The sequence below is a fragment of the Procambarus clarkii genome, chromosome 3 (assembly GCF_040958095.1).
Source record: "Procambarus clarkii isolate CNS0578487 chromosome 3, FALCON_Pclarkii_2.0, whole genome shotgun sequence".
In the NCBI taxonomy this organism is placed as follows: Eukaryota; Metazoa; Arthropoda; class Malacostraca; order Decapoda; family Cambaridae; genus Procambarus; species Procambarus clarkii.
Genome location: NC_091152.1, coordinates 31,960,329 through 31,987,030, shown reverse-complemented (window position 1 = coordinate 31,987,030; position 26,702 = coordinate 31,960,329). Strand labels below are relative to the sequence as shown.

At 49.3% G+C, this 26,702-nt stretch overlaps 1 protein-coding gene across 6 annotated transcripts in view; it reads right to left on the bottom strand.

The window, feature by feature from the left end:
• Window positions 1–26,702, bottom strand: part of LOC123749604 (uncharacterized) — a 311,730-nt gene that overhangs the window by 187,472 nt on the left and 97,556 nt on the right. For 3 of the 6 annotated variants that reach the window (XR_011229458.1, XM_069330114.1, XM_069330128.1), the window contains exon 9: window positions 20,187–20,277. The exons of the other annotated variants lie outside the window; for them this stretch is intronic. Coding sequence is in view for 2 of the 3 variants with exons in the window: in XM_069330114.1 (XP_069186215.1) it covers window positions 20,187–20,277 (91 nt within the window). In the remaining variant the exon portion in view is untranslated. The remainder of the gene's footprint in view (window positions 1–20,186; window positions 20,278–26,702) is intronic. 6 annotated transcript variants of the gene reach the window in all.

The following is a 26,702-nucleotide window of genomic DNA, read 5'->3' as shown; positions in this document are numbered from 1 at the left end:
CACCATCACTGTAACCATCTACACTACACACACACCATCATCACTGTAACCATCTACACTACACACACCACCATCACTGTAACCATCTACACTACACACACCACCTTCATCACTGTAACCATCTACACTACACACCACCATCACTGTAACCATCTACACTACACACACCACCATCACTGTAACCATCTACACTACACACACACCATCATCACTGTAACCATCTACACTACACACACCACCATCACTGTAACCATCTACACTACACACACCACCATCACTGTAACCATCTACACTACACACCACCATCATCACTGTAACCATCTACACTACACACACCATCACTGTAACCATCTACACTACACACACACCATCATCACTGTAACCATCTACACTACACACACCACCATCATCACTGTAACCATCTACACTACACACACCATTATCACTGTAACCATCTACACTACACACACCACCTTCATCACTGTAACCATCTACACTACACACACACCACCATCACTGTAACCATCTACACTACACACCACCTTCATCACTGTAACCATCTACACTACACACACCACCATCACTGTAACCGTCTACACTACACACACCATCACTGTAACCATCTACACTACACACCACCATCACTGTAACCATCTACACTACACACACCACCATCATCACTGAAACCATCTACACTACACACACCATCATCACTGTAACCATCTACACTACACACACCATCTTCATCACTGTAACCATCTACACTACACACACCACCACTGTAACCATCTACACTACACACACATCATCATTGTAACCATCTACACTACACACACACCATCACTGTAACCATCTACACTACACACACACCACCATCACTGTAACCATCTACACTACACACACCACCATCACTGTTACCATCTACACTACACACACCATCACTGTAACCATCTACACTACACACACCACCATCACTGTAACCATCGACACTACACACACCACCATCACTGTAACCATCTACACTACACACACCATCATCACTGTAACCATCTACACTACACACCACCATCATCACTGTAACCATCTACACTACACACACCATCTACACTACACACACCATCTTCATCACTGTAACCATCTACACTACACACACCACCATCACTGTAACCATCTACACTACACACACCATCATCACTGTAACCATCTACACTACACACACACCATCACTGTAACCATCTACACTACACACACCACCATGACTGTAACCATCTACACTACACACCGCCATCACTGTAACCATCTACACTACACACACCACCATCACTGTAACCATCTACACTACACACACCACCATCATCACTGTAACCATCTACACTACACACACCACCATCATCACTGTAACCATCTACACTACACACACCACCATCACTGTAACCATCTACACTACACACACCACCATCATCACTATAACCATCTACACTACACACACCACCATCACTGTAACCATCTACACTACACACACACCACCATCACTGTAACCATCTACACTACACACACCACCATCATCACTGTAACCATCTACACTACACACCACCATCACTGTAACCATCTACACTACACACACACCATCATCACTGTAACCATCTACACTACACACACCACCATCATCACTGTGACCATCTACACTACACACACCACCATCACTGTAACCATCTACACTACACACACCACCTTCATCACTGTAACCATCTACACTACACACACCACCATCACTGTAACCATCTACACTACACACACCACCATCACTGTAACCATCTACACTACACACCACTATCATCACTGTAACCATCTACACTACACACACCATCACTGTAACCATCTACACTACACACACCATCATCACTGTAACCATCTACACTACACACACACCATCATCACTGTAACCATCTACACTACACACACCACCATCATCACTGTAACCATCTACACTACACACACCATTATCACTGTAACCATCTACACTACACACACCACCATCACTGTAACCATCTACACTACACACACACCACCATCACTGTAACCATCTACACTACACACACCACCTTCATCACTGTAACCATCTACACTACACACACCACCATCACTGTAACCATCTACACTACACACACCACCATCATCACTGTAACCATCTACACTACACACACCATCACTGTAACCATCTACACTACACACACCATCTTCATCACTGTAACCATCTACACTACACACACCACCACTGTAACCATCTACACTACACACACCACCACTGTAACCATCTACACTACACACACTCCATCATTGTAACCATCTACACTACACACACACCATCATCACTGTAACCATCTACACTACACATACACCATCACTGTAACCATCTACACTACACACACACCACCATCACTGTTACCATCTACACTACACACACCATCACTGTAACCATCTACACTACACACACCACCATCACTGTAACCATCTACACTACACACACCACCATCACTGTAACCATCTACATTACACACCACCATCATCACTGTAACCATCTACACTACACACCACCATCACTGTAACCATCTACACTACACACACCACCATCATCACTGTAACCATCTACACTACACACACCATCATCACTGTAACCATCTACACTACACACACCATCTTCATCACTGTAACCATCTACACTACACACACCACCACTGTAACCATCTACACTACACACACCACCACTGTAACCATCTACACTACACACACTCCATCATTGTAACCATCTACACTACACACACACCATCATCACTGTAACCATCTACACTACACATACACCATCACTGTAACCATCTACACTACACCACCATCACTGTTACCATCTACACTACACACACCATCACTGTAACCATCTACACTACACACACCACCATCACTGTAACAATCTACACTACACACACCACCATCACTGTAACCATCTACATTACACACCACCATCATCACTGTAACCATCTACACTACACACCACCATCATCACTGTAACCATCTACACTACACACACCATCTACACTACACACACCATCTACACTACACACACCATCTACACTACACACACCATCTACACTACACACACCATCTACACTACACACACCATCTACACTACACACACCATCTACACTACACACACCATCTTCATCACTGTAACCATCTACACTACACACACCACCATCACTGTAACCATCTACACTACACACACCCCATCATTGTAACCATCTACACTACACACACACCATCATCACTGTAACCATCTACACTACACACACCACCATCAGGACTGTAATCATCTACACTACACACACCACCATCACTGTAACCATCTACACTACACACTGTAACCATCTACACTACACACACCATCATCATTGTAACCATCTACTCTATTTATTTATTTATTTATTTATTTATGCATATACAAGAATGTACATAAGGAATGTGAGGATACAAATATGGTAATTACAGTCTTGTAAAGCCACTAGCACGCGCAGCGTTTCGGGCAGGTCCTTAATCTAAGAAAATTTTAAGGAGGTAAATACTTGCAAAATTTATAGACAAAAAAATTATAACAGATTACATGAAATGAAAAAAAAAAAAAAAAAAAAAGAAGATGAGAGAAAATTGTAGGTACAGTATATTAAAGCACATAGGTAGCTAAGATTGATTGCAATGACAGCTTAAAATGGTAGTTGACAACAAATTGGTAGGCACAATACAGCAGAAACAATATAAGATTGATTGCAATGACAGCTTGAATGGTAGTTGACAAAAATTGGTAGTCACAATACAGCATATGGCTAGCACATAAAAGAAGACAGCAATGAACACAATGATAAGGTTGTTTGATATTACATAAAAATTAGGGGATTGGGTAACACTAGGTACAGAGCAAATTTAAAGCTCAGTGTAGGAAACTAAGAAGATGAAGTTAGGTACTTTTTGGTTTTGCTTTTAAATAAGGCAAAAGTTTTACAGTTTTTCAATTCACTAGGGAGTGAGTTCCATAGACTAGGTCCCTTAATTTGCATAGTGTGTTTACACAGATTAAGTTTGACCCTGGGGATATCAAAGAGATATTTATTTCTGGTGTGGTGATAATGGGTCCTATTACATCTGTCCAGGGAGAGTTTCAGAGCATGGTTTGCATTTAAGAACAGGGTTTTGTAAATGTAGTTGACACAAGAGAATGTGTGGAGGGAGTTAATATTTAGCAAGTTTAGGGATTTAAACAAGGGAGCTGAGTGTTGTCTGAAAGCAGAGTTAGTTATAATTCTGATAGCAGATTTTTGCTGTGTGATGATGGGCTTAAGGTGGTTTGCAGTGGTAGACCCCCATGCACAGATACCATAATTAAGATAGGGGTAGATTAGTGCATAATATAGTGAGAGGAGAGCAGAGTTAGGAACATAATATCTGATTTTGGAGAGTATACCAACTGTCTTAGAGACTTTCTTAGTTATGTGTTGAATGTGGGTGCTGAAGTTGAGTCTCTTGTCTAGGAATAGGCCAAGAAACTTGCCATCATTTTTATTACTGATGTTAATGTTGTCTATCTGTAGCTGAATTGCATTTGATGATTTGCTTCCAAATAAGATGTAGTAAGTCTTTTCAATGTTTAATGTTAGTTTGTTCGTTGACATCCAAAAGTGGACTTTTTTTAATTCATTATTCACAACATTATTTAGTGTATGTGGGTTGAGGTTTGAGTAGATAAGGGTAGTATCGTCAGCAAACAATATAGGTTTGAGAATATTAGAGACATTAGGCAGATCGTTTATATATATAAGAAATAGAAGAGGTCCTAAGATGCTGCCCTGTGGCACTCCAACGGTAATTGGTAGAGTGGAAGAAGTTGTATCATTGATGGTTACATATTGGTGTGTCACTAAGATAGGATCGGATGTAGTCAAGGGCAAGGCCTCGGATTCCATAATGCTGGAGTTTAAGTAAGAGGTAGTTGTGATTAACAGTATCAAAGGCTTTTCTTAGGTCAATGAAGAGTCCAATCGGAAACTCATTTTTGTCAAGGGCTGAGTAGATAATGTCAAGGAGACTAATGATTGCATCATTGGTGCTCTTTTGGGACCGGAAGCCAAACTGGCAGGGGCTGAGTATGTCGAATTTTACGAGGTAGGAATAGAGCTGTTTGTAAATAATTTTTTCAAATATTTTTGATAGAGTGGGTAGATTTGATATTGGTCTATAATTGTTTATGTCCGCCGGATTGCCTCCTTTATGGACTGGCGTTACTCTTGCTTTTTTGAGGATATCAGGGAAGGTGTGATACTCTATAGATTTGTTGAACAGTAGTGCTTTGGGTGGGGCAAGAGGGTGAGAGACGCCTTTGTACACAATGGACGGAATTTCACTGGTGTTCCCTGCCTTGGTTTTTAGAGTGCCGCCGCCATGTGCCGCCATCTTGTCTCCTTGCTGACAGTCCAGGCAAGATAAGAAATAATAATCCTTGTACTGGCTTGCTGAGCACATATTTATGTCTTAGATAGAATTATTGAAGTTATGGATGCAATGGATAAAGATAAAGGTATGGGAAGGGAACTATCAGGGGAAATGAAGGAATTATCAGGAGAAAGCACCATGGTCGGGGATTGAGCGCAGACCTGCATGAAGCGAGACCATCCAGACCAAGTGGTTGGGGGGAACCATTGCAGGCTGGTAGAGGAGAGTGTGAGGTTGGTGTGTTGGAGAGCGCAAAACACTGTTACAGTTGAGTAAAGCTGAAACTTCACAGAACCCCAACACAAGAGGACATATTAGGAATCTGCAAGATTCTGTGGTATATATATAATTGTATGAGTGTGTGTGTGTGTCTGTATGACTGTCTAAAGTAGGAGGCCATAAGCCTAGGGCTAGAATGTAACATGGGATTGGGAAGGGGTGTATGGAAGGGCCACAGGACAGTCAGGTTCGGCCCAAGTGCCACCGTTTAATAAATATCACGATCCATAGCAAATTCTGCCCTTGTTATTTTTATTGCTTAAAATCAGATCAGGGATATGTTTTCCATAGAGAAAGGTCCAGGGAGGTCTTGGGTGGTGCCGAGAGGCCCGGGGAGGTGCTGGGAGGACCGGGGAGGTGCTGGGAGGACCGGGGAGGTGCTGGGAGGACCGGGGAGGTGCTGGGAGGACCGGGGAGGTGCTGGGAGGTCCGGGGAGGTGCTGGGAGGTCCGGGGAGGTGCTGGGAGGTCCGGGGAGGTGCTGGGAGGTCCGGGGAGTTCCTGGGAGGTCCGGGGAGTTCCTGGGAGTTCCTGGGAGGTACAGGGAGTTCCTGGGAGGCCCACGGAGGTGCTGGGAGGCCCAGGAAGGTACTGGGAGATCCAGAGAGGTGCTGGGAGGTCCAGGAAGGTGCTGGGAGGTCCAGGGATGTGCTCGGAGGTCCAGGGAGGTGCTGGGAGGTCCGGAGAGCTCCTGGGAGGTACAGGGAGTTCCTGGGAGGCCCAGGGAGGTGCTGGGAGGTCCAGGGATGTGCTCGGAGGTCCAGGGAGGTGCTGCGAGGTCCAGGAAGGTACTGGGAGGTCCAGAGAGGAGCTGGGAGGTCCATAGAGGAGCTGGGAGGTGCCTAACTATTGAAGCTGTTAATGGGGCAGCTGTATACCTATTCTGCCCAAATTTCTCTTCTCACGTTAACTACTCTCAATACTTCCCCACGTCCAGTGTCTCTGAATCACTGGGGTTCCCCACGTCCAGCGTCTCTGAATCACTAGGGTTCCCCACGTCCAGTGTCTCTGAATCACTGGGGTTCCCCACATCCAGTACCTCTGAATCACTGGGGTTCCCCACGTCCAGTACCTCTGAATCACTGGGGTTCCCCACGTCCAGTACCACTGAATCACTGGGGTTCCCCATGTCCAGTGTCTCTGAATCATTGGGATTCCCCACGTCCAGTGTCTCTGAATCACTGGGGTTCCCCACATCCAGTACCTCTGAATCACTGGGGTTCCCCACATCCAGTACCTCTGAATCACTGGGGTTCCCCACATCCAGTACCTCTGAATCACTGGGGTTCCCCACATCCAGTACCTCTGAATCACTGGGGTTCCCCACATCCAGTACCTCTGAATCACTGGGGTTCCCCACATCCAGTACCTCTGAATCACTGGGGTTCCTCACATCCAGTACCTCTGAATCACTGGGGTTCCCCACATCCAGTACCTCTGAATCACTGGGGTTCCCCACATCCAGTACCTCTGAATCACTGGGGTTCCCCACATCCAGTACCTCTGAATCACTGGGGTTCCCCACATCCAGTACCTCTGAATCACTGGGGTTCCCCACATCCAGTACCTCTGAATCACTGGGGTTCCCCACATCCAGTACCTCTGAATCACTGGGGTTCCCCACATCCAGTACCTCTGAATCACTGGGGTTCCCCACGTCTAGTACCTCTGAATCACTGGGGTTCCCCACATCCAGTACCTCTGAATCACTGGGGTTCCCCACATCCAGTACCACTGAATCACTGGGGTTCCCCACGTCCAGTACCACTGAATCACTGGGGTTCCCCACATCCAGTACCTCTGAATCACTGGGGTTCCCCACATCCAGTACCACTGAATCACTGGGGTTCCCCACGTCCAGTACCACTGAATCACTGGGGTTCCCCACATCCAGTACCTCTGAATCACTGGGGTTCCCCACATCCAGTACCACTGAATCACTGGGGTTCCCCACATCCAGTACACAGGCTGTGAAGTTCGTCCCTACCATTCTCGATAATTCCATTCAGTGATAATTCCAACACCAGTGATCATATGCGGGCTGCTGCAAGCAACAGACTGTTGAACCAAGCTCTCAAGTCAAGTTTGGCCCCCGGGTCGGGCTTGGGGAGTAGACGATCTCCCAAAACCCAATCTAGGTACAATCCAGGTTTTCTCCTCTGAATTTGATATCATATAGTGTCATTAGGGCGAGTTCCCTAACCAGTCCCTATAATTCAGTTCTGTTATCATCGGTTACAGGCTCGTAGTATCCTGTCCCTCCACCCCCTCTCCCCCACTCCGCAGGGTGAAGCGGCGCCGCTCCCACAGGGTGAAGCGCCTCCGCCCCCACAGGGTGAAGCGGCGCCGGCCCCACAGGGTGAAGCGGCGCCGGCCCCACAGGGTGAAGCGGCGCCGGCCCCACAGGGTGAAGCGGCGCCGGCCCCACAGGGTGAAGCGGCGCCGGCCCCACAGGGTGAAGCGGCGCCGCCCCCACAGGGTGAAGCGGCGCCGCCCCCACAGGGTGAAGCGGCGCCGCCCCCACAGGGTGAAGCGGCGCCGCCCCCACAGGGTGAAGCGGCGCCGGCCCCACAGGGTGAAGCGGCGCCGGCCCCACAGAGTGAAGCGGAGCCGCCCCCACAGAGTGAAGCGGCGCCGGCCCCACAGGGTGAAGCGGCGCCAGCCCCACAGGGTGAAGCGGCGCCGGCCCCACAGGGTGAAGCGGCGCCGCCCCCACAGGGTGAAGCGGCGCCGCCCCCACAGGGTGAAGCGGCGCCGCCCCCACAGGGTGAAGCAGCACCACCACCACAGGCGTGAAGCAGCACCACCACCACAGGCGTGAAGCAGCACCACCACCACAGGGGTGAAGCAGCACCACCACCACAGGGGTGAAGCAGCACCACCACCACAGGGGTGAAGCAGCACCACCACCACAGGGTGAAGCAGCACCACCACCACAGGGGTGAAGCAGCACCACCACCACAGGGGTGAAGCAGCACCACCACCACAGGGGTGAAGCAGCACCACCACCACAGGGGTGAAGCAGCACCACCACCACAGGGGTGAAGCAGCACCACCACCACAGGGGTGAAGCAGCACCACCACCACAGGGGTGAAGCAGCACCACCACCACAGGGGTGAAGCAGCACCACCACCACAGGGGTGAAGCAGCACCACCACCACAGGGGTGAAGCAGCACCACCACCACAGGGTGAAGCAGCACCACCACCACAGGGTGAAGCAGCACCACCACCACAGGGGTGAAGCAGCACCACCACCACAGGGGTGAAGCAGCACCACCACCACAGGGGTGAAGCAGCACCACCACCACAGGGTGAAGCAGCACCACCACCACAGGGTGAAGCAGCATCACCACCACAGGGTGAAGCAGCATCACCACCACAGGGGTGAAGCAGCACCACCACCACAGGGGTGAAGCAGCACCACCACCACAGGGGTGAAGCAGCACCACCACCACAGGGGTGAAGCAGCACCACCACCACAGGGGTGAAGCAGCACCACCACCACAGGGGTGAAGCAGCACCACCACCACAGGGGTGAAGCAGCACCACCACCACAGGGGTGAAGCAGCACCACCACCACAGGGGTGAAGCAGCACCACCACCACAGGGGTGAAGCAGCACCACCACCACAGGGGTGAAGCAGCACCACCACCACAGGGGTGAAGCAGCACCACCACCACAGGGGTGAAGCAGCACCACCACCACAGGGGTGAAGCAGCACCACCACCACAGGGTGAAGCAGCACCACCACCACAGGGTGAAGCAGCACCACCACCACAGGGTGAAGCAGCACCACCACCACAGGGGTGAAGCACCACCACCACCACAGGGTGAAGCAGCACCACCACCACAGTGTAACAAAGTAGGCTGGTTGTGAGAATTATTCCAGAAGGTTCCAGAAGTTTCGAGTAGAAGTTTCGTTGTTGACCTGACGCTCAACAACGCACATTCCCCTGGGGATTAGCAGGTCTGAGTCACAAATGGCGGGGATCTTTGTTCATAGTTTTGTATAATGAACCATCCTATAGTATTCAGTAATTTAGAGAAATTAGCCTTTATTCATTTTGTATTAAAATTGTATTGTATAATAGTACTGGGTACAATATCAAGAGTATTCTAATTATTGAGTTTAAGTCACCATCAGTGACGTCACGAATCAGATCCAAGATGTAAGGCGGAGTGACCGGCGGTCATAGGTCATCAGGGTTGACATGTCTACTATTTCTCAAAGTTCAATTAACCATTTTTGGGATCGGGAACAGCTCTGCCGTTAGATGTTTGTGTAATTTAATTTCAGTAAAATAATTCAACCAGTCTGGATCAATTAAGTACAACAGAGGTTAATTGTTATAACTTAAACCTGGCTAAGTAACTTGGTAAAACATAGACTATGCGGAACAATACAATGCTCTAGTCTGGGGAAGACCAGACGAGGAAGAGATCAGTGTGGACTCCAGATCTACTGGGAGAGGTCACCCCATCTTACCTCTCCCAAGACCAGCCCAACATCTTCAGCTGGTAAAACGTAGAGGTATAGTTGCTATTGTTAATTATAGGGATAGTCTTCTCATTTGCCATCCAGGTCAAGTAGGGAGTGTTAAAGTGACAGGGAGTGAACATATTTAGATTTTGTTTTAGTTTTTCTTTTAATAAATTAATTAGTTAATAATTTGCATTTTTATTGTTTCCATTTTTTTTATGTTTACTTGTCCTGGTCACGTGGTCCACACGAGGCAGAGTTGTATTGGGCGCCGATTCTAACATCTAATCGGAATTCATCATTACCGTGTAATTTATTCCACACTCAAGGTCATCGGTTATAGTGGGGATCAAGCCCCAAAGTTGATTAATTAGCGTGATCGATCCAGACCTCGATCATTGCTCGGTGTTACTGGTCTGGTGGTGGCGGCGGAGGCGACTCTAGGGTTTTGCTCGAAGCCTAGGTCACGTCATACTGGTTGTAGAATCCTAAGTCGGTCAATCGTCTTAGGACCACGTGGCGTGGAGTTGGCTTTGGTAAAAGTTTTGGAGTCCCTTGTAGAGAAATAAAAAGTAAGAATACGGGTAGAGGGAAAAGAGGAAAGATTAAGAAGAGAAACCCTCCCGTGTTACAACAGGGTGAAGCAGCACCACCACAGGGTGAAGCAGCAGCAGCACCACCACAGGGTGAAGCAGCAGCAGCACCACCACAGGGTGAAGCAGCACCACCACCACCACCACAGGGTGAAGCAGCACCACCACCACCACAGGGTGAAGCAGCACCACCACCACCACAGGGTGAAGCAGCACCACCACCACCACAGGGTGAAGCAGCACCACCACCACCACAGGGGTGAAGCAGCACCACCACCACAGGGGTGAAGCAGCACCACCACCACAGGGGTGAAGCAGCACCACCACCACAGGGTGAAGCAGCACCACCACCACAGGGTGAAGCAGCACCACCACCACAGGGTGAAGCAGCAGCACCACCACAGGGTGAAGCAGCACCACCACCACAGGGGTGAAGCAGCACCACCACCACAGGGGTGAAGCAGCACCACCACCACAGGGTGAAGCAGCACCACCACCACAGGGTGAAGCAGCACCACCACCACAGGGGTGAAGCACCACCACCACCACAGGGGTGAAGCACCACCACCACAGGGGTGAAGCAGCAGCACCACCACAGGGTGAAGCAGCAGCACCACCACAGGGTGAAGCAGCAGCACCACCACAGGGTGAAGCAGCACCACCACCACAGGGTGAAGCAGCAGCACCACCACAGGGTGAAGCAGCACCACCACCACAGGGTGAAGCAGCACCACCACCACAGGGTGAAGCAGCACCACCACCACCACAGGGTGAAGCAGCACCACCACCACCACAGGGTGAAGCAGCACCACCACCACCACAGGGTGAAGCAGCACCACCACCACAGGGTGAAGCAGCACCACCACCACAGGGTGAAGCAGCAGCACCACCACAGGGTGAAGCAGCACCACCACCACAGGGTGAAGCAGCACCACCACCACAGGGTGAAGCAGCACCACCACCACAGGGTGAAGCAGCACCACCACCACAGGGTGAAGCAGCACCACCACCACAGGGTGAAGCAGCACCACCACCACAGGGTGAAGCAGCACCACCACCACAGGGAGAAGCAGCACCACCACCACAGGGTGAAGCAGCACCACCACCACAGGGTGAAGCAGCACCACCACCACAGGGTGAAGCAGCACCAGCAACACGTCATTACATTAAGAAATTGACAGTTAGAAATCAGGGGCTCAGGAGCTGAAGCTCGGCCCTTTAAGCCCATCTAGATGAGTCTAGATAGTCTCGCTGGCCTCCTGGGCCAGAATATAAACACAGTCTTCGTCTATTATATTTAATGTATTGTTTAGTTAATCAGAAATCCAGGGAATATTAGCTTTAATGAGTATATGAGAAAGTGTTGAAAGGAAGAGATACAAAGTTCAATACGTCATGTGTGTTTTGTGTGAAGTATTGAGGCGCTCGTTCAACGGGGCCCCAGGGAGATGGTGCTATTTCCGGCCGTCTTCCCCTCCTTACAAAAACCTAACTAGATTCTGGCTCGGGTAAAGCAAACTGGTAAGAAATTTGGCAGCGAAGGTGGCACATTTTCTGGCCTTCTGTTTCCCTCTCAGTTATTTTCTACATGATTCTTTCTGGCAGGAAACACACTTTACCTTGCCTGGCAGGAAGACTTGAGTGCTTCTCAAGTGGCTGACTTAATTAAGTGTCTTACAGTGCCCCAGGGCCTCAGAAGGCCTGGGGGCACCGCAGTCTGCGTAGCATGTGGTGTATTGGCAATCAGACTGCTGGCTCTGCTCGTCCTTGTGGCCCATCCCAAGGATGAGACCACTCTACCGTCCCGTCCAAGTGATTGGGCACCATTTCTTTCCCCCGTGCCATCCCAAATCCTTATCCTGTCCTCTTCCAAGTGCTCTATCTTTTCCTTGATTGTTCATTCCTTTCTTAGCTCTTCTCATAATTCTCCTCTTACACTCCTCTTCCCTTCCATCTCTCCCTGACCCAAACGTCGTCGTCTCCTCATCTTCTGGTGTGTGGTTTAGTCATCATATCATCAGCCACGTTATTGTAACTCATCGTCGGAGGTCATCCAGAATATTATATTTTACATGATTATATAAGTTTGTCTTATGTACTTTATTGACGAGGACTGTAGTAGGTAGTAAAGATGGTGATAGTGATGAGGGGGATGGTGAAGAGCAGGCACAGTGTAGGAAGGTGCAGAGAGAGGGGGGAAGGTGGTGAAGGGTAAGGGAGGTGGTGAGGGGTAGGGGAGGTGGTGAGGGGTAGGGGAGGTGGTGAGGGGTAGGGGAGGTGGTAAAGGGTAGGGGAAGTGGTGAAGGGTAGGGGAGGTGGTGAGGGGTAGGGGAGGTGGTGAGGGGTAGGGGAGGTGGTAAAGGGTAGGGGAAGTGGTGAAGGGTAGGGGAGGTGGTGAAGGGTAAGGGAGGTGGTGAGGGGTAGGGGAGGTGGTGAGGGGTAGGGGAGGTGGTAAAGGGTAGGGGAAGTGGTGAAGGGTAGGGGAGGTGGTGAAGGGTAGGGGAAGTGGTGAAGGGTAGGGGAGGTGGTAAAGGGTAGGGGAAGTGGTGAAGGGTAGGGGAGGTGGTGAAGGGTAGGGGAGGTGGTGAAGGGTAGGGGAGGTGGTGAAGGGTAGGGGAGGTGGTGAAGGGTAGGGGAGGTGGTGAAGGGTAGGGAAGGTGGTGAAGGGTAGGGAAGGTGGTGAAGGGTAGGGGAGGTGGTGAAGGGTAGGGGAGGTGGTGAAGGGTAGGGGAGGTGGTGAAGGGTAGGGGAGGTGGTGAAGGGTAGGGGAGGTGGTGAAGGGTAGGGGAGGTGGTGAAGGGTAGGGGAGGTGGTGAAGGGTAGGGGAGGTGGTGAAGGGTAGGGGAGGTGGTGAAGGGTAGGGGAGGTGGTGAAGGGTAGGGAAGGTGGTGAAGGGTAGGGAAGGTGGTGAAGGGTAGGGAAGGTGGTGAAGGGTAGGGGAGGTGGTGAAGGGTAGGGGAGGTGGTGAAGGGTAGGGGAGGTGGTGAAGGGTAGGGGAGGTGGTGAAGGGTAGGGGTGGTGGTGAAGGGTAGGGTAGGGGAGGTGGTGAAGGGTAGGGGAAGTGGTGAGGGGTAGGGGAGGTGGTGAAGGGTAGGGGAGGTGGTGAAGGGTAGGGGAGGTGGTGAAGGGTAGGGGAGGTGGTGAAGGGTAGGGGAGGTGGTGAAGGGTAGGGGAGGTGGTGAAGGGTAGGGGTGGTGGTGAAGGGTAGGGGAGGTGGTGAAGGGTAGGGGAGGTGGTGAAGGGTAGGGGAGGTGGTGAAGGGTAAGGGAGGTGGTGAAGGGTAGGGGAGGTGGTGAAGGGTAGGGGAGGTGGTGAAGGGTAGGGGAGGTGGTGAAGGGTAGGGGAGGTGGTGAAGGGTAGGGGAGGTGGTGAAGGGTAGGGGAGGTGGTGAAGGGTAGGGGAGGTGGTGAAGGGTAGGGGTGGTGGTGAAGGGTAGGGTAGGGGAGGTGGTGAAGGGTAGGGTAGGGGAGGTGGTGAAGGGTAGGGTAGGGGAGGTGGTGAAGGGTAGGGGAGGTGGTGAAGGGTAGGGGAGGTGGTGAAGGGTAGGGGAGGTGGTGAAGGGTAAGGGAGGTGAAGGGTAAGGGAGGTGGTGAAGGGTAAGGGAGGTGGTGAAGGGTAGGGGAGGTGGTGAAGGGTAGGGGAGGTGGTGAAGGGTAGGGGAGGTGGTGAAGGGTAGGGGAGGTGGTGAAGGGTAGGGGTGGTGGTGAAGGGTAGGGTAGGGGAGGTGGTGAAGGGTAGGGTAGGGGAGGTGGTGAAGGGTAGGGTAGGGGAGGTGGTGAAGGGTAGGGGAGGTGGTGAAGGGTAGGGTAGGGGAGGTGGTGAAGGGTAGGGGAGGGGAGGTGGTGAAGGGGAGGGGAGGTGGTGAAGGGTAGGGGAGGTGGTGAAGGGTAGGGGAGGTGGTGAAGGGTAGGGGAGGTGGTGAAGGGTAGGAGAGGTGGTGAAGGGTAGGAGAGGTGGTGAAGGGTAGGGGAGGTGGTGAAGGGTAGGGGAGGGGAGGTGGTGAAGGGTAGGTTAGGGGAGGTGGTGAAGGGTAGGGGAGGGGAGGTGGTGAAGGGTAGGTTAGGGGAGGTGGTGAAGGGTAGGGGAGGTGGTGAAGGGTAGGGGAGTTGGAGCAATAGACAGGAGTAAAAGAGAAGGTGCTCCAGAGGATAAGGGAGTACCTAAGAAACAGGAAACAGCGAGTAACTGTAAGGGGGATGACATCAGAGTGGCGAGATGTCACTAGCGGAGTCCCACAGGGCTCAGTGCTTGAACCCATCCTGTTTCTAATACAGTGGTACCTCGGTTTAAGAGTTTAATCCGTTCCTGGAGACGGCTTGTATTAGGAAAACTCGTAATCCGAAGCTAATTTCCCCATAAGAAATAATGGGAAATTAATTAATCCGTTCCTGACTACCCCAAAACCTCACTTCAAACTAAATTTTATACCTAATTCATCTAAATAAACCTACAAAACTATGTTCAAGTTATTACTTACTCTTGTTGATGACTCCTGTTAGTGTATGGAAGATGGTGAGGAGGAGGGAGGAAGAGAGGTGTTATTGTTTGGATGGGGAGACCCCTTCCATTATAACATCATGCAGTGAGGACTTCACTGGTGTACACACACTGGCACGTTTTGCCTGCATACCACTAGGACTTACCTGTCTTACTAAGAATGTCTAATGACACGTGTTCTTCCCTACATTTTAACACTTGTCTGTAGTAAGACATCACATTGTCATTTAAAAGGTCAATGCAACGGCCTGCTACAGCTTTATCTGGGTGAGTTTTTTCAACAAAACTTTGCAGTTCTTCCCATACTTCACACATTTTCTTAATCAAGAAGGGACATCCTCTACTGCCTCTACTCATAGCTATTTTCTTAGGTTGAACCTTACCAATGACTTTCTTGAGACCCATGGCTAGATATACAGTATAATAACTTTTATGCTCAAATGGCCAAAACGTGTCAAAAAACTGTAAATACTTGAAGAATTGAGGCGGGATAGTCACTGGGCGCGATTGCCGTGCCACCACGCACTAGTCGGCCTGTACGTGTATCAACAAACTCGTGTTCCGAGGCAACCCTCGCCTTCCGAGGCAAATTTTCCGAGCAAATCCTGCTCGTATTCCGAAAAACTCTTATACAGGGACACTCGTATTCCGAGGTACCACTGTATGTACCACTTATATGTAAACGATCTTCTGGAGGATATAGACTCATTCCTCTCAATGTTTGCTGATGAGGCAAAAATTATGAGAAGAATCAAGACAGATGAAAATAGACAGTGACTACAGAATGACCTGGACCAACTGGAGGAATGGTCTAGAAAATCGCCTCTAAAGTTTAACTCAGGAAAGTGTAAAGTAATGAAATTAAGCGAAGGGAGCAGGAGGCTGAACACAAGGTACCATCTGAGAGGTGAAATCCTGCAAGAGTCAAATAGAGAGAAAGATCTGGGGGTTGATATCACACCGAACCTGTCCCCAGAGGCCCACATCAAAAGCATATCATCAGCGGTATATGCTAGGTTGGCCAACATAAGAACTGCCTTTAGAAACTTGTGTAAGGAATCGTTCAGGACTGTGTATACCACTTATGTCAGACCAATCCTGGAATATGCAGGAGTCCACACCTAGTTAAACACAAGACAAATTTAGAGAAGATTCAGCGGTTATGCCACCAGGCTCGTCCTGGAACTGAGAGGGATGAGCTACGAGGAAAGGCTAAAGGAGCTGAACCTCACGTCCCTGGAATACAGAAGAGCAAGGGGAGACATGATAAATACCTACAAAATTCTCGGGGGAATTGACAGGGTGGACAAAGAAACTCTTCAGCACGGGTGGTACACGAACAAGGGGACACAGGTGGAAACTTAGTACCCCAGATGAACCACAGGGACATTAGAAAGATTTTTTTTGTGTCAGTAGTTAATAAATGGAATGCACTAGGAAGTGATGTGGTGGAGGCTGACTCCATACACAGTTTCAAATATAGATATGATAGAGCCCAGTAGGCTCAGGAATCTGCACATTATCATGTAATCATGAGAGAGATTATGATAAGAGCTGACAAAGACAAATCCCGATTGTTGGTTCTGGGGAGGACTTCAACTTTAAGGTAATAGACTGGGAGGCCTAAGAGGCAAGAACAGAGGACATATGGACAGGCAGATTTGTAAACCTCATCTTGGAGACATTCATGTATCAACATATCAAGTAGGCCACAAGAATGAGGGAAGGGGATGTTCCGTTAGAACTGGATCTAGTGTTCACCAGGAAAGAAGAAGAGGTATTTGACATCCAGTACCTTCCTCCCTTGGGAAAGTGATCACGTCTTCTTGGACATTAAATACGCTATGCGATATAATTTAGCAGAGAATGGGGACAGTGAAACTGTTGTTAAACTATTTCAAGAGAGGACGCTATGGGGAACTTAGAAATTTTTTTCATGGGTATAATTGGACAGACTTGTTGCTAGGCAAGTAAGTAAATGAGATGTATGCCAAATTTTGCAAAATATAAACATTCATACCCAAACAGACATGCAGACCTAGGAAACAGGGTTGGTTCGACAAAAATCGCGAGAGGGCCAGAGATCAAAAGACACAAGCATGGAATCATTATAGAAAGAGACCAAACCCCCAAACATACCAACGATACAAAGATTCAAGAAACAACTACACTTCAATAGGCAGAGAGGCAGAGAGGAACTTTGAGAAGAGTATAGAAGACAAATGTAAATCAGATCCAGGCCTCTTCTATAAATTCATTAATAAGCAAGCTGCAGGTAAAGGATAATATTCAGAGGTTGAAAACGGGGAACAGATACACGGAAAATGAAAAGGAAATGTGTGAAACATTAAACGAAAAGTTCCAACGTGTGTTTGTACAAAATGAGATCTTCAGAGAACCAGACAAAATAAGAATTCCAGAGAACAGCATAGAGCACAAAAAGGTGTCTAGAGACGAAGTGAAACAAATACTCTTGGAGCTAAGTATGAACAAAGCAGTTGGCCCAGATGGAGTTTCACTATGAGTTCTGAGAGAACGTGCACCCCTAAGCTCAGCCATTTTTCAGACATCCCTGTATACAGGAGTTGTAGCAGATATGTGGAAAAAAGGCTAACATAGTTCCAATCTACAAAAGTGGCGGCAGAGAAGACCCCTCAATTATAGACCTGTATCATTGACAAGTGTAATAGTCAAAATATTGGAAAAAGTAATAATAACTAAATGGGTAGAACACATGGAGAGAAATGATATAATATCAGACAGACAGTATGGTTTTCGATCTGGAAGATCCCGTGTATCGAATTTACTGAGTTTCTATCATCGAGCCACAGAGATTTTACAGGGAAGAGATGGTTGGGTTGACTGCATCTATCTGGACCTAAAAAAGGCTTTCGACAGAGTTCCACATAAGTTTGTTCTGGAAACTGGAAAATATTGGAGGGGTGACAGGTAAACTTCTAACATGGATAAAATAATTCTGACTCGGTCTCTGTGACCGCTTGGACGAATAATCCTCACTTAATCGCACATTTGTTCCAATGAACATTTAGAATTGAATGCAATTCGTTCGGACCATCCGGGAACTCGTTAGAGTGAGGATGCACTGTACAGAAGGTTTTGTCAATGTTAAGGGTGAGTTTGAGAGTTTGTTAGCAGTTAGCCAAAGATGTACTTTATTTAGATCAGTATTTTCTCGGGCATTCAGAATAAGAGGGTTAGAACTTTTGTTTAGATTTACCTTGTTGTTGTCTGCTTTGTTTCACTCTAGCTAGCAAAATTTGCTGGAAACAAACGCAGACATCTTCAAGAGAAAACTGTATAGTTTTCTTCAGGAAGTGCCGGACCAACCAGGCTGTGTTGGATATGTGGGCCTGTAGGCTGCTCCTAACAACAATCTTTTGGACCAAGCTCTAAAGTCAAACCTTGCCCTGGACCAGGCTTGGGGAGTAGACAACATCCCAGAACCCCATCCTGGTACAAAATAAAGGCAGCCTTTTCCTGACCATCTATTTCATGTAACAAAACACAGTCCCTTCCACTGGGAAAGCATCTACTCCTAGTTTTAAAGGGCATTTGCCCATAAAATTAGTGAGCACAGGAGAATTTACCAATTCCTGCTTAATTAACCACTGCACTGCACAAAGCGCCTTGAGGCACCCAATTGGGGGTGCGCAGTGCCAAATGGCATTTTTATATATAGGGAGCAATTCAAAACTCCTGCAGGTATACAGGGTTCACACCCTATTCCTCACGACTCCTGTAAACAGACGCACTTTTGAAAAAAAAATCAGCATCCATGCCGACTGTGAGAGCCTGCATGCCCTTAGAAAGCGAGCAATGGCATGCAGGAGCAGCGCACAGCACTGCTGTGGGCTGCTGCTCCCACCGACCACCTCCCGGGTTAGTTCCTCAGTTTTCGTCTTTAGTGAAGGGGGCTTACCCCAGAAAACCAGCATTGAATGTAATGAAACGCCATTTTCTGGGCAAGTCCTGAAGACTTCCTGGCATCCCTTCCTCCCTTCGGTCAGCATTTTTTCGCATGTTTTTGACATCCAGCCTCAGTACTGGTGGGCAGATCGCCGATGTAGGGTCTGGGGCTTCCACTTCCTCCTCCCGGGAAGGGGGGGAGCTGCGCAGGCATGGGACGCGGCTCGTATGATGTCGTGCTTGTTTGCTCATTTTCATTTGGGGGGTTCTATCCACTAGTTAGTCTATCTTCGTTGTTTTAACCAGAATGGGGATTTGTTTTGAGGCGCTTACCTTTCTGGGTGGCTGTCCCGGTCGATGGCAGATATAGAATGCTCCAAATCCCATGTGTATCTCTATATGACATTGCTCCTCGTGCTTCTCTGAGGGGGCCAGGTTCAGGCCATGGTCCCCGGTAGGCCTAGAACTCCATTCACCCTGATGCCAAAGTTTAGGGATAAACATATCAGCCTGGATAGCTCCAAGGAGCCTCTGGGACTCACCCAGAAAATGGCGTTTCATTACATTCAACGCTAGATTTTTTAAACAATTCATACAAGGGAGCTAATTTTGTTCAAAAATTCTTAAAATTGCATAAGTAAGTTACCATCCCCAAGAAAGACTATACTTCCCCACTGATGCAGGGGCTGGGATGTCCATTATAGTAGCCACATTTTTGTGAGAAGGGGTAAAATCTTTACCTGAAATATGGTACCCCCATGTAATCCATGAATTGGGTCTTCAACAGTGGCAAACAGGATAATGATAATGTATGTAATATGAGCATAATGACATAAAAAAAAACAATGACTATCAAATTGAACCCATATGACCTTACCTTGACTTGGAATGCAAGGAAACATCTGCTACATCTTCACACAGGCTGCTTAGTGATGAACCACACTGTAGTTCTAAGGGAAGGTGGCTACCTGTAAATAAATATATTAAAAAGTTGTGGAAAAACTGTCAACCTGTTCCTAATAAAAATATGAACAAATATAAAATAGTCATTAACAGAACGGATAATACTCTTCCCTGAATATTTGTTACAAATACATTATTCCCTAACTCTATACCTAAAATTATGTCGATATTCTGAAATGCATAATATAAAGGAATAATTTGTTCTTTCTACATTAAAAAATACAAAAAATTCTACTTATTATAAACTGGTCCTAGTGAGATGAATTAATGTTATTGAAGTAAAATTCTGAGGGATAATTCTTAATTTAACTAATTGTAACATATGTCCATTTACTAAGATCTTCCAGGTCCATTAAAGTCCTCAAAAACCCAGAGGCTCCCCGGAGCTATCCGGGCTGATATGTATATCATTAGACTTTGGCATCAGTCAGTGAGAATGGAGTTCTAGGCCTACCGGGGACCATGAGCCAGAACCTGGCCCCCCCTCAGAGAGGCATGACAAGCAATGGCCTATAGGAATGCACATGGGATCTGGAGCATTCTTTATCTGCCACTGACCGGGACAGGCACCCAGAGAGGTAAGCACCTCAAAACAAACCCCTATTATACTTAAAATGACTAAAATAGACCAACGAGTGGACAGAACTCCCCAAATGAAAACGAGAAAATGAGCATGATGTCACACGAGCCGCGCCACATGTCTGTGCAGCTCCCCCCTCCCCGGGAGGGGAAGCCCCAGACCCCCATGCCAGTGATCCACCTTGCACTTCTGAGGCTGGATGTCAAAAACACGTGGAAAAAACACAACCCTCCCCCCCCTCCCTCCGCAGGAAGGGAGGGTGGGGGGGGAGGGTTGCCGGGGAGCCCCCGGGTCTCGCCCAGAAAATGGGGTTCCATTACATTCAACGCTGGTTTTCTGGGAAGAGCCCCTTCGGCTCTCTGGAGCTACTTCACCAAAGACGAAAACTATAGGGACTTACCCGGGAGGCGGTTACCATGATAAAAAGAGCAGAAACCCCTATGCCGGAGGAGAGCATGAAGCTCCCCAACCTGACCCCCAGAGGCCTATGGGTAAAAAAAAATTGGAAAAACAATCCTGAACCAAAGGGGCCACAACAAACTGAGGCGAAGACAGATACGAAAGCACTCTGTCTAAAGACCAGGACTGCTCAGGTGGCACATGAGCAGGCCACAGGTGAAACAACTCATGAGACACCTTGCAAAATGGTGAAGTAGTAACATAATACTGAAAGCAAGCTGCAGTGGCTCGGCCATCGCCGCACTATACAAGGCCACAGTATTCAGCATAAGATGACCTGAAACAGCCACAGGAGAATGGATAAAACAACCTTAACAGAAAGTGACGTACAGTGACGAAGAGAGAAAAAGAAACAGAAGAACCGCCAAGAAACTTCATACTGCTGCCGAGACGAAGCCCGCAGGTGGGACACCACCAAAGAAGTAACCCTATCACCATACAGATGTGATAGACTTGAGTTAAAAAGACCAAACGTGAAGACTTGGGGAGAAGAGCGAACCAGTCTTGTAACGGACCAGAGCGATTTATTGAAAGAGGCAGAGCCACCGGAAAACCTCCGGGTTCGGACACCAAGCAAGCAGTGCCCGAAACCAAGGCTGGACTGGCCACCATGGGGCCAAGAAAACTACTCACCCATGGGAAGTCTCCAAGTGAGTTAGGACCTGGAGCAACAGATGAACCGGGGAAGGAAGAGGTACAGGAACCCCTACCTCGACCTGTTCTGCTGGAAGGCATCGATCCCGATGACCTCGCTTTCCGGGACGGGTGCCGCATATACCGGAAGACACCTCGGCCATACCGACGCGAAGAGGTCCACCTCTGTGCGCCCGAACGACTGGCAGAGCCAACTGAATGAATCGGCATCGACTGTTCACTCCGTGGACAGGGGAATGAACCGGGACAGGCCGTCCGCCAAGACGTTGGACACCCCCAGACGTGAACAGCCAGGAAAGCCAAAACCCCGAGAACTCAGAAGATGAGTCATCCGAAGCGACCAGCCCCAAAGAGCCAAGGACTGCATTGAAAGCCCCCTCCCCCCCTTCCCTTCGCTTCAGGCAATGAACCACCAGGGAGCAGTCCGAATGGAGCCGGATCATCAATCCGTGGGTGACCCGAACCCTCCTAAGCAAAAACCACACTGCTGCGAACTCCCGAAATGTGCTGTGGGCCCAACGGAAGGACGGACCCCGCCACCCTTGGCTGGCCTGGTGAGCACTGGTCACAAAGCCCCCAGCCGAGAGACGACGTGTCTGTGAACACATCGAGCGAGGGCTCGGGTAGGCGCCAAGACATTGAACCCCGAAAAATCCAAAGAGGAAGCTGGCGACACAGCTGGTGATTGCGAGAGAGGCGGAAGGGATTTCCTAAAGGAACGAGAACAGCCGACGAAGCCAAATCTGACCCAATGGGTGGACCATCATAAAGTCCAGGCTCCCACACAGACCCTCGAGCAACTGCCAGGTGACTCGGGAGCCCCCCACAAACAAGGACAAGTGGGGACCGGAGCCAAAGGAGGGACTCTGGAGGGAGAGAGAAGGAAACAGTCTGAGAGTCCCACACAAGACCCAGCCAGTTCCGAACCTGGGAGGGGACCAGATGGGACTTTCGACAGTTCATCAGAGAACCCGAACCCGGCTAGCTGGAAAAGCACCAAACCCCTGGTGGGCAGACACAAGGACCGACTGGGAGCACAGACCAGTGAGTCGTCGAGGTAACCTAGCACCTGAACACCTAAACGACGCAGACGGGCCACCAAAACCCTGGTAAGGCGTTTGAACACGTGAGGTGCCAGGTTCAACTTGAACGGGAGACAACGAAAGTGGTAGCTCTGACGCCCCAGAACAAAACTGAGCCAGGTCCTGAACCCAGGATGAATCAGGATGTGCCAATACGTGTCGTTGAAGTCCAGGGACACTATCCAAGCTCCCGGCTCCAACAGAAGCCAGACCTGGGACAGTAGTCGCCCAAAAGGTGGGGCAAGAAACCCAGGGGATCAGAAGGGACAAGTCCAGAATGAACTAGAGGTTCGCACAGTCCCGTTTTAGAACTGGAAGCAGGCAGGAAACCCACCTAAGAGATGTCATTGTTTCGACCACGCCCAAGAGCACCCACTCTGAGACGACTCGACAGAGCACAGGAGAAGAGGCCTACCACGCCAGCCCCAAACCCCCCTAAAGGAGGAGTCACCCAAAGCCACCACAGGCCGTGAGAAATGACTTGAAAAGCCCACAAATCGTGACACCAGGCGTAAGCAATCAGAGCAAGCCTCCTCCCCATCGCCCAGTCAATGGGGCGAACTGCAAAAGGGCCAACGCCCCTTACAAGAACCCGACCTGTGCACAAAGCTGAAGGTGGTGCCAGCTCCGAAACTGGTACCTGTTACCTACCCCAACGAACTGAACCCTGACCCTGGCACAACCCTTCTGGGAGGAACTCATCTGGGACCCCCGGAGAACCAACAAGTCTGACATTGGACGACAGCTAGAAGCAGCCACCTGCATATACTGCTCGACCTCAGAGTCCGCAAACAGCAAGGGGCAAAAAACCAGCGTTGAATGTAATGAAACACCATTTTCTGGGAGAGACCCAGAGGCTCCCCGGAGCTTATCCAGGCTGATATGCTAATGTCAGACTTTGGCAACAGTCATGTGTATGGAGTTCTAGGGGCCTACTGAGGACCACGAGCCAGAACCTGGCCTCCACAGAGAGGCAAGAGGAGCAATGGCCTATAGAAACCCTCGTGTGGCATTCTATTTCTGCCAGTGACCGGGTCAGGCACCCAGAAAGGTAAGCATACCAAAACAAACCCCTATTCTGGTGAAAATTGCTACCACAGGCCGAACAAGTGGATAGAACTCCCCTTAAAGAAACGAGCAAACGATCATGACGTCACACGATGCCGCGCCGCTGTCCACGCAGTTCCCCCCTCCCCAGGAGGGGGAAGGGGCAGCCCAGACCTACCATGTCGGCTATCCATCAGTTCTGAGGCTGGATGTCAAAAAACACAAAAAAAATACGCCAACCGGGAGGAGGGAGGGAGAGATGCTGGAGAGCCTCCAGGTCCGACACAGATATGGTGTTTCATTACATTCAACACTGGTTTCCCAGGGGGAGCCCCTTCGGCTCCCCGGAGCCAACTACCCACAGAGGAAATAGGAGGGACGTACCCGGGTGGCGGTCGCCGCACACTCCCCAACTCAAAGTCGAAACAACTGGCTGCAACCGCCAACCCAAGGCGACACGGGCCCGAATTGGAGCGGGAACGACCATGAGATATGAAGCAGCCAGGGCCCTGTACAGCCCCCAAAAGCCCTGTGTCCAAATGTCAGCCAGGACATGCTGCCAAGATGACAGCAAGAGCAGCGAATCTACAAACATCATGGGCACGGGGATAGAACGCAGGCTGGCTAGCCTCAATAACACGGCAGATGACCTGGGAGACCCTCACCCGCAAACAGGGAAGAAGGAAACAGGATCAACCCAAAGCGCGTCCCAGACACAGAAGCCGTGGCGTACAAATAACAGCGGAGGGCTGCAACCGGACACAAAACAAGATGCACCCCTGGCCCAACCAACCAAGCACCAACAACCAAGGACCCCTCCGGAAAGCAGCAGTCTCATTCTGTGCCAGAAAAGAGGGAGACGGCTGCAACCGAACAAACCTATCGCCACGACCGAAGGAGCAGAAACCCATGCACAGAAGGAGAGCAAGAAGCTCACCGACCCAACCCCTAGAGGCAAATGCCAACAGGAGAAAGAGCCTTCGAGAAACAAACCCGAACCGAAAGGGCCACAACAAACCGAGGAGAAGAAGAAAGAGCACACTGTCCAAAGACCAGGGCGGCTCAGGCAGCGCAAGAGCAGGCCGGAGGTGAAACAACGCACGAGACAGCTTACGTAACAGTGCATATGTAACACCAAGACTGAAAGCAAGCTGAAGCGGCTCCACCAGCACCACACGAAACGAGGCGACAGTATGCAACAAGATGATGGCCCCGAACCCCACCAGAAAAAAAAAAGCCAACGCCAACAAACGCAGCCACCTAAGAAGGGACATAAGGAAAAGGAAGGACCGCCAAAAAAACCCATACTGCCGTCAAGAAGAAGAATGCAGGTGGGACATCAGCAACGAAGCCACCTGACAACCAGCCAAAGGTAAGGGACTCGAGGCAGAACCTAATCAACCCCCCAACGCAAGCGAGCTCGCCAGTAGATCGGAGACTAGGGGTTCGAAGCGAGCTCGCCAGTAGATCGGAGACTAGGGGTTCGAAGCGAGACTCCAGAGAAGGGACACCACAAGACCCTGAAAATGCCAACAGGCAGGGCAATCAGACTTCTCTTAAGAGTTATCATATAATTTATAGGTTGTGTGGGGTCTATGTTCTCCTATTCCACATTCCATAACATGGCATTTATTTACATTACATTCAATTTGCCAAGTGGTGCTCCATATACTTATTCTGTCCAGGTCTTCTTGAAGGGTATGACAATCATCTAAGTTACTTATCTTCCCTATTATCTTAGCATCATCAGCAAACATGTTCATATAATTCTGTATTCCATCTGGCAGATCATTTATGTAGACAATGAACATCACCGGTACAATAACTGAACCCTGTGGTACTCCACTTGGGACATGTCACCAATCCGATACACTTCCTCTTATTACTGCCTTCCTTTTTATATCAGTCAGAAAATTTTTCTTCAATGTCATCCCTCCAATGTCTTCCACTTTCCAGAACAACCTCTTATGTGGAACTCTGTCAAAAGACTTTTTTAGGTCCAGATAGATGCAGTCAACCCAACCATCTCTTTCCTGCAAAATCTCTGTGGCTCGATCATAGAAACCGAGTAAATTTGTTACACAATTTTCCAGATCAAAAATCATACTGACGGTTTGATATTATATCGCTTGTCTCCAGTTATTCTACACACTTAGTATTAATTATTTTTTCCAATATACTGACTATTTCACTAGTCAACGATACAGGTCTAATGAACAAATCCACAAGGGCCGTGACGAGGATTCGAACCTGCGTCCGGGAGCATCCCAGACACTGCCAAACCTGCTCCTGGACGCAGGTTCGAATCCTCGTCACAGCCCTTGTGGACTTGTTCATTTGATGCATCACGTTAGTGTGATCTGTGCGAGATACAGGTCTATAATTGAGGGGGGGGGGGGGTGTCTTCTCTGCCACTTTTGTAGATTGGAACTGTTAGCCTTTATCCACACATCTGCTACGACTCCTGTACACAGGGATGTCTGAAAATTCAGGTGAAGTGGAATGCTGAGCTCAGATGCACATTCGGTCAGAACCCATGGTGAAACTCCATCTGAGCCAACTGATTTGTTCTTACTTAGCTCCTTGAACATGTTTTCCACTTCGCCTC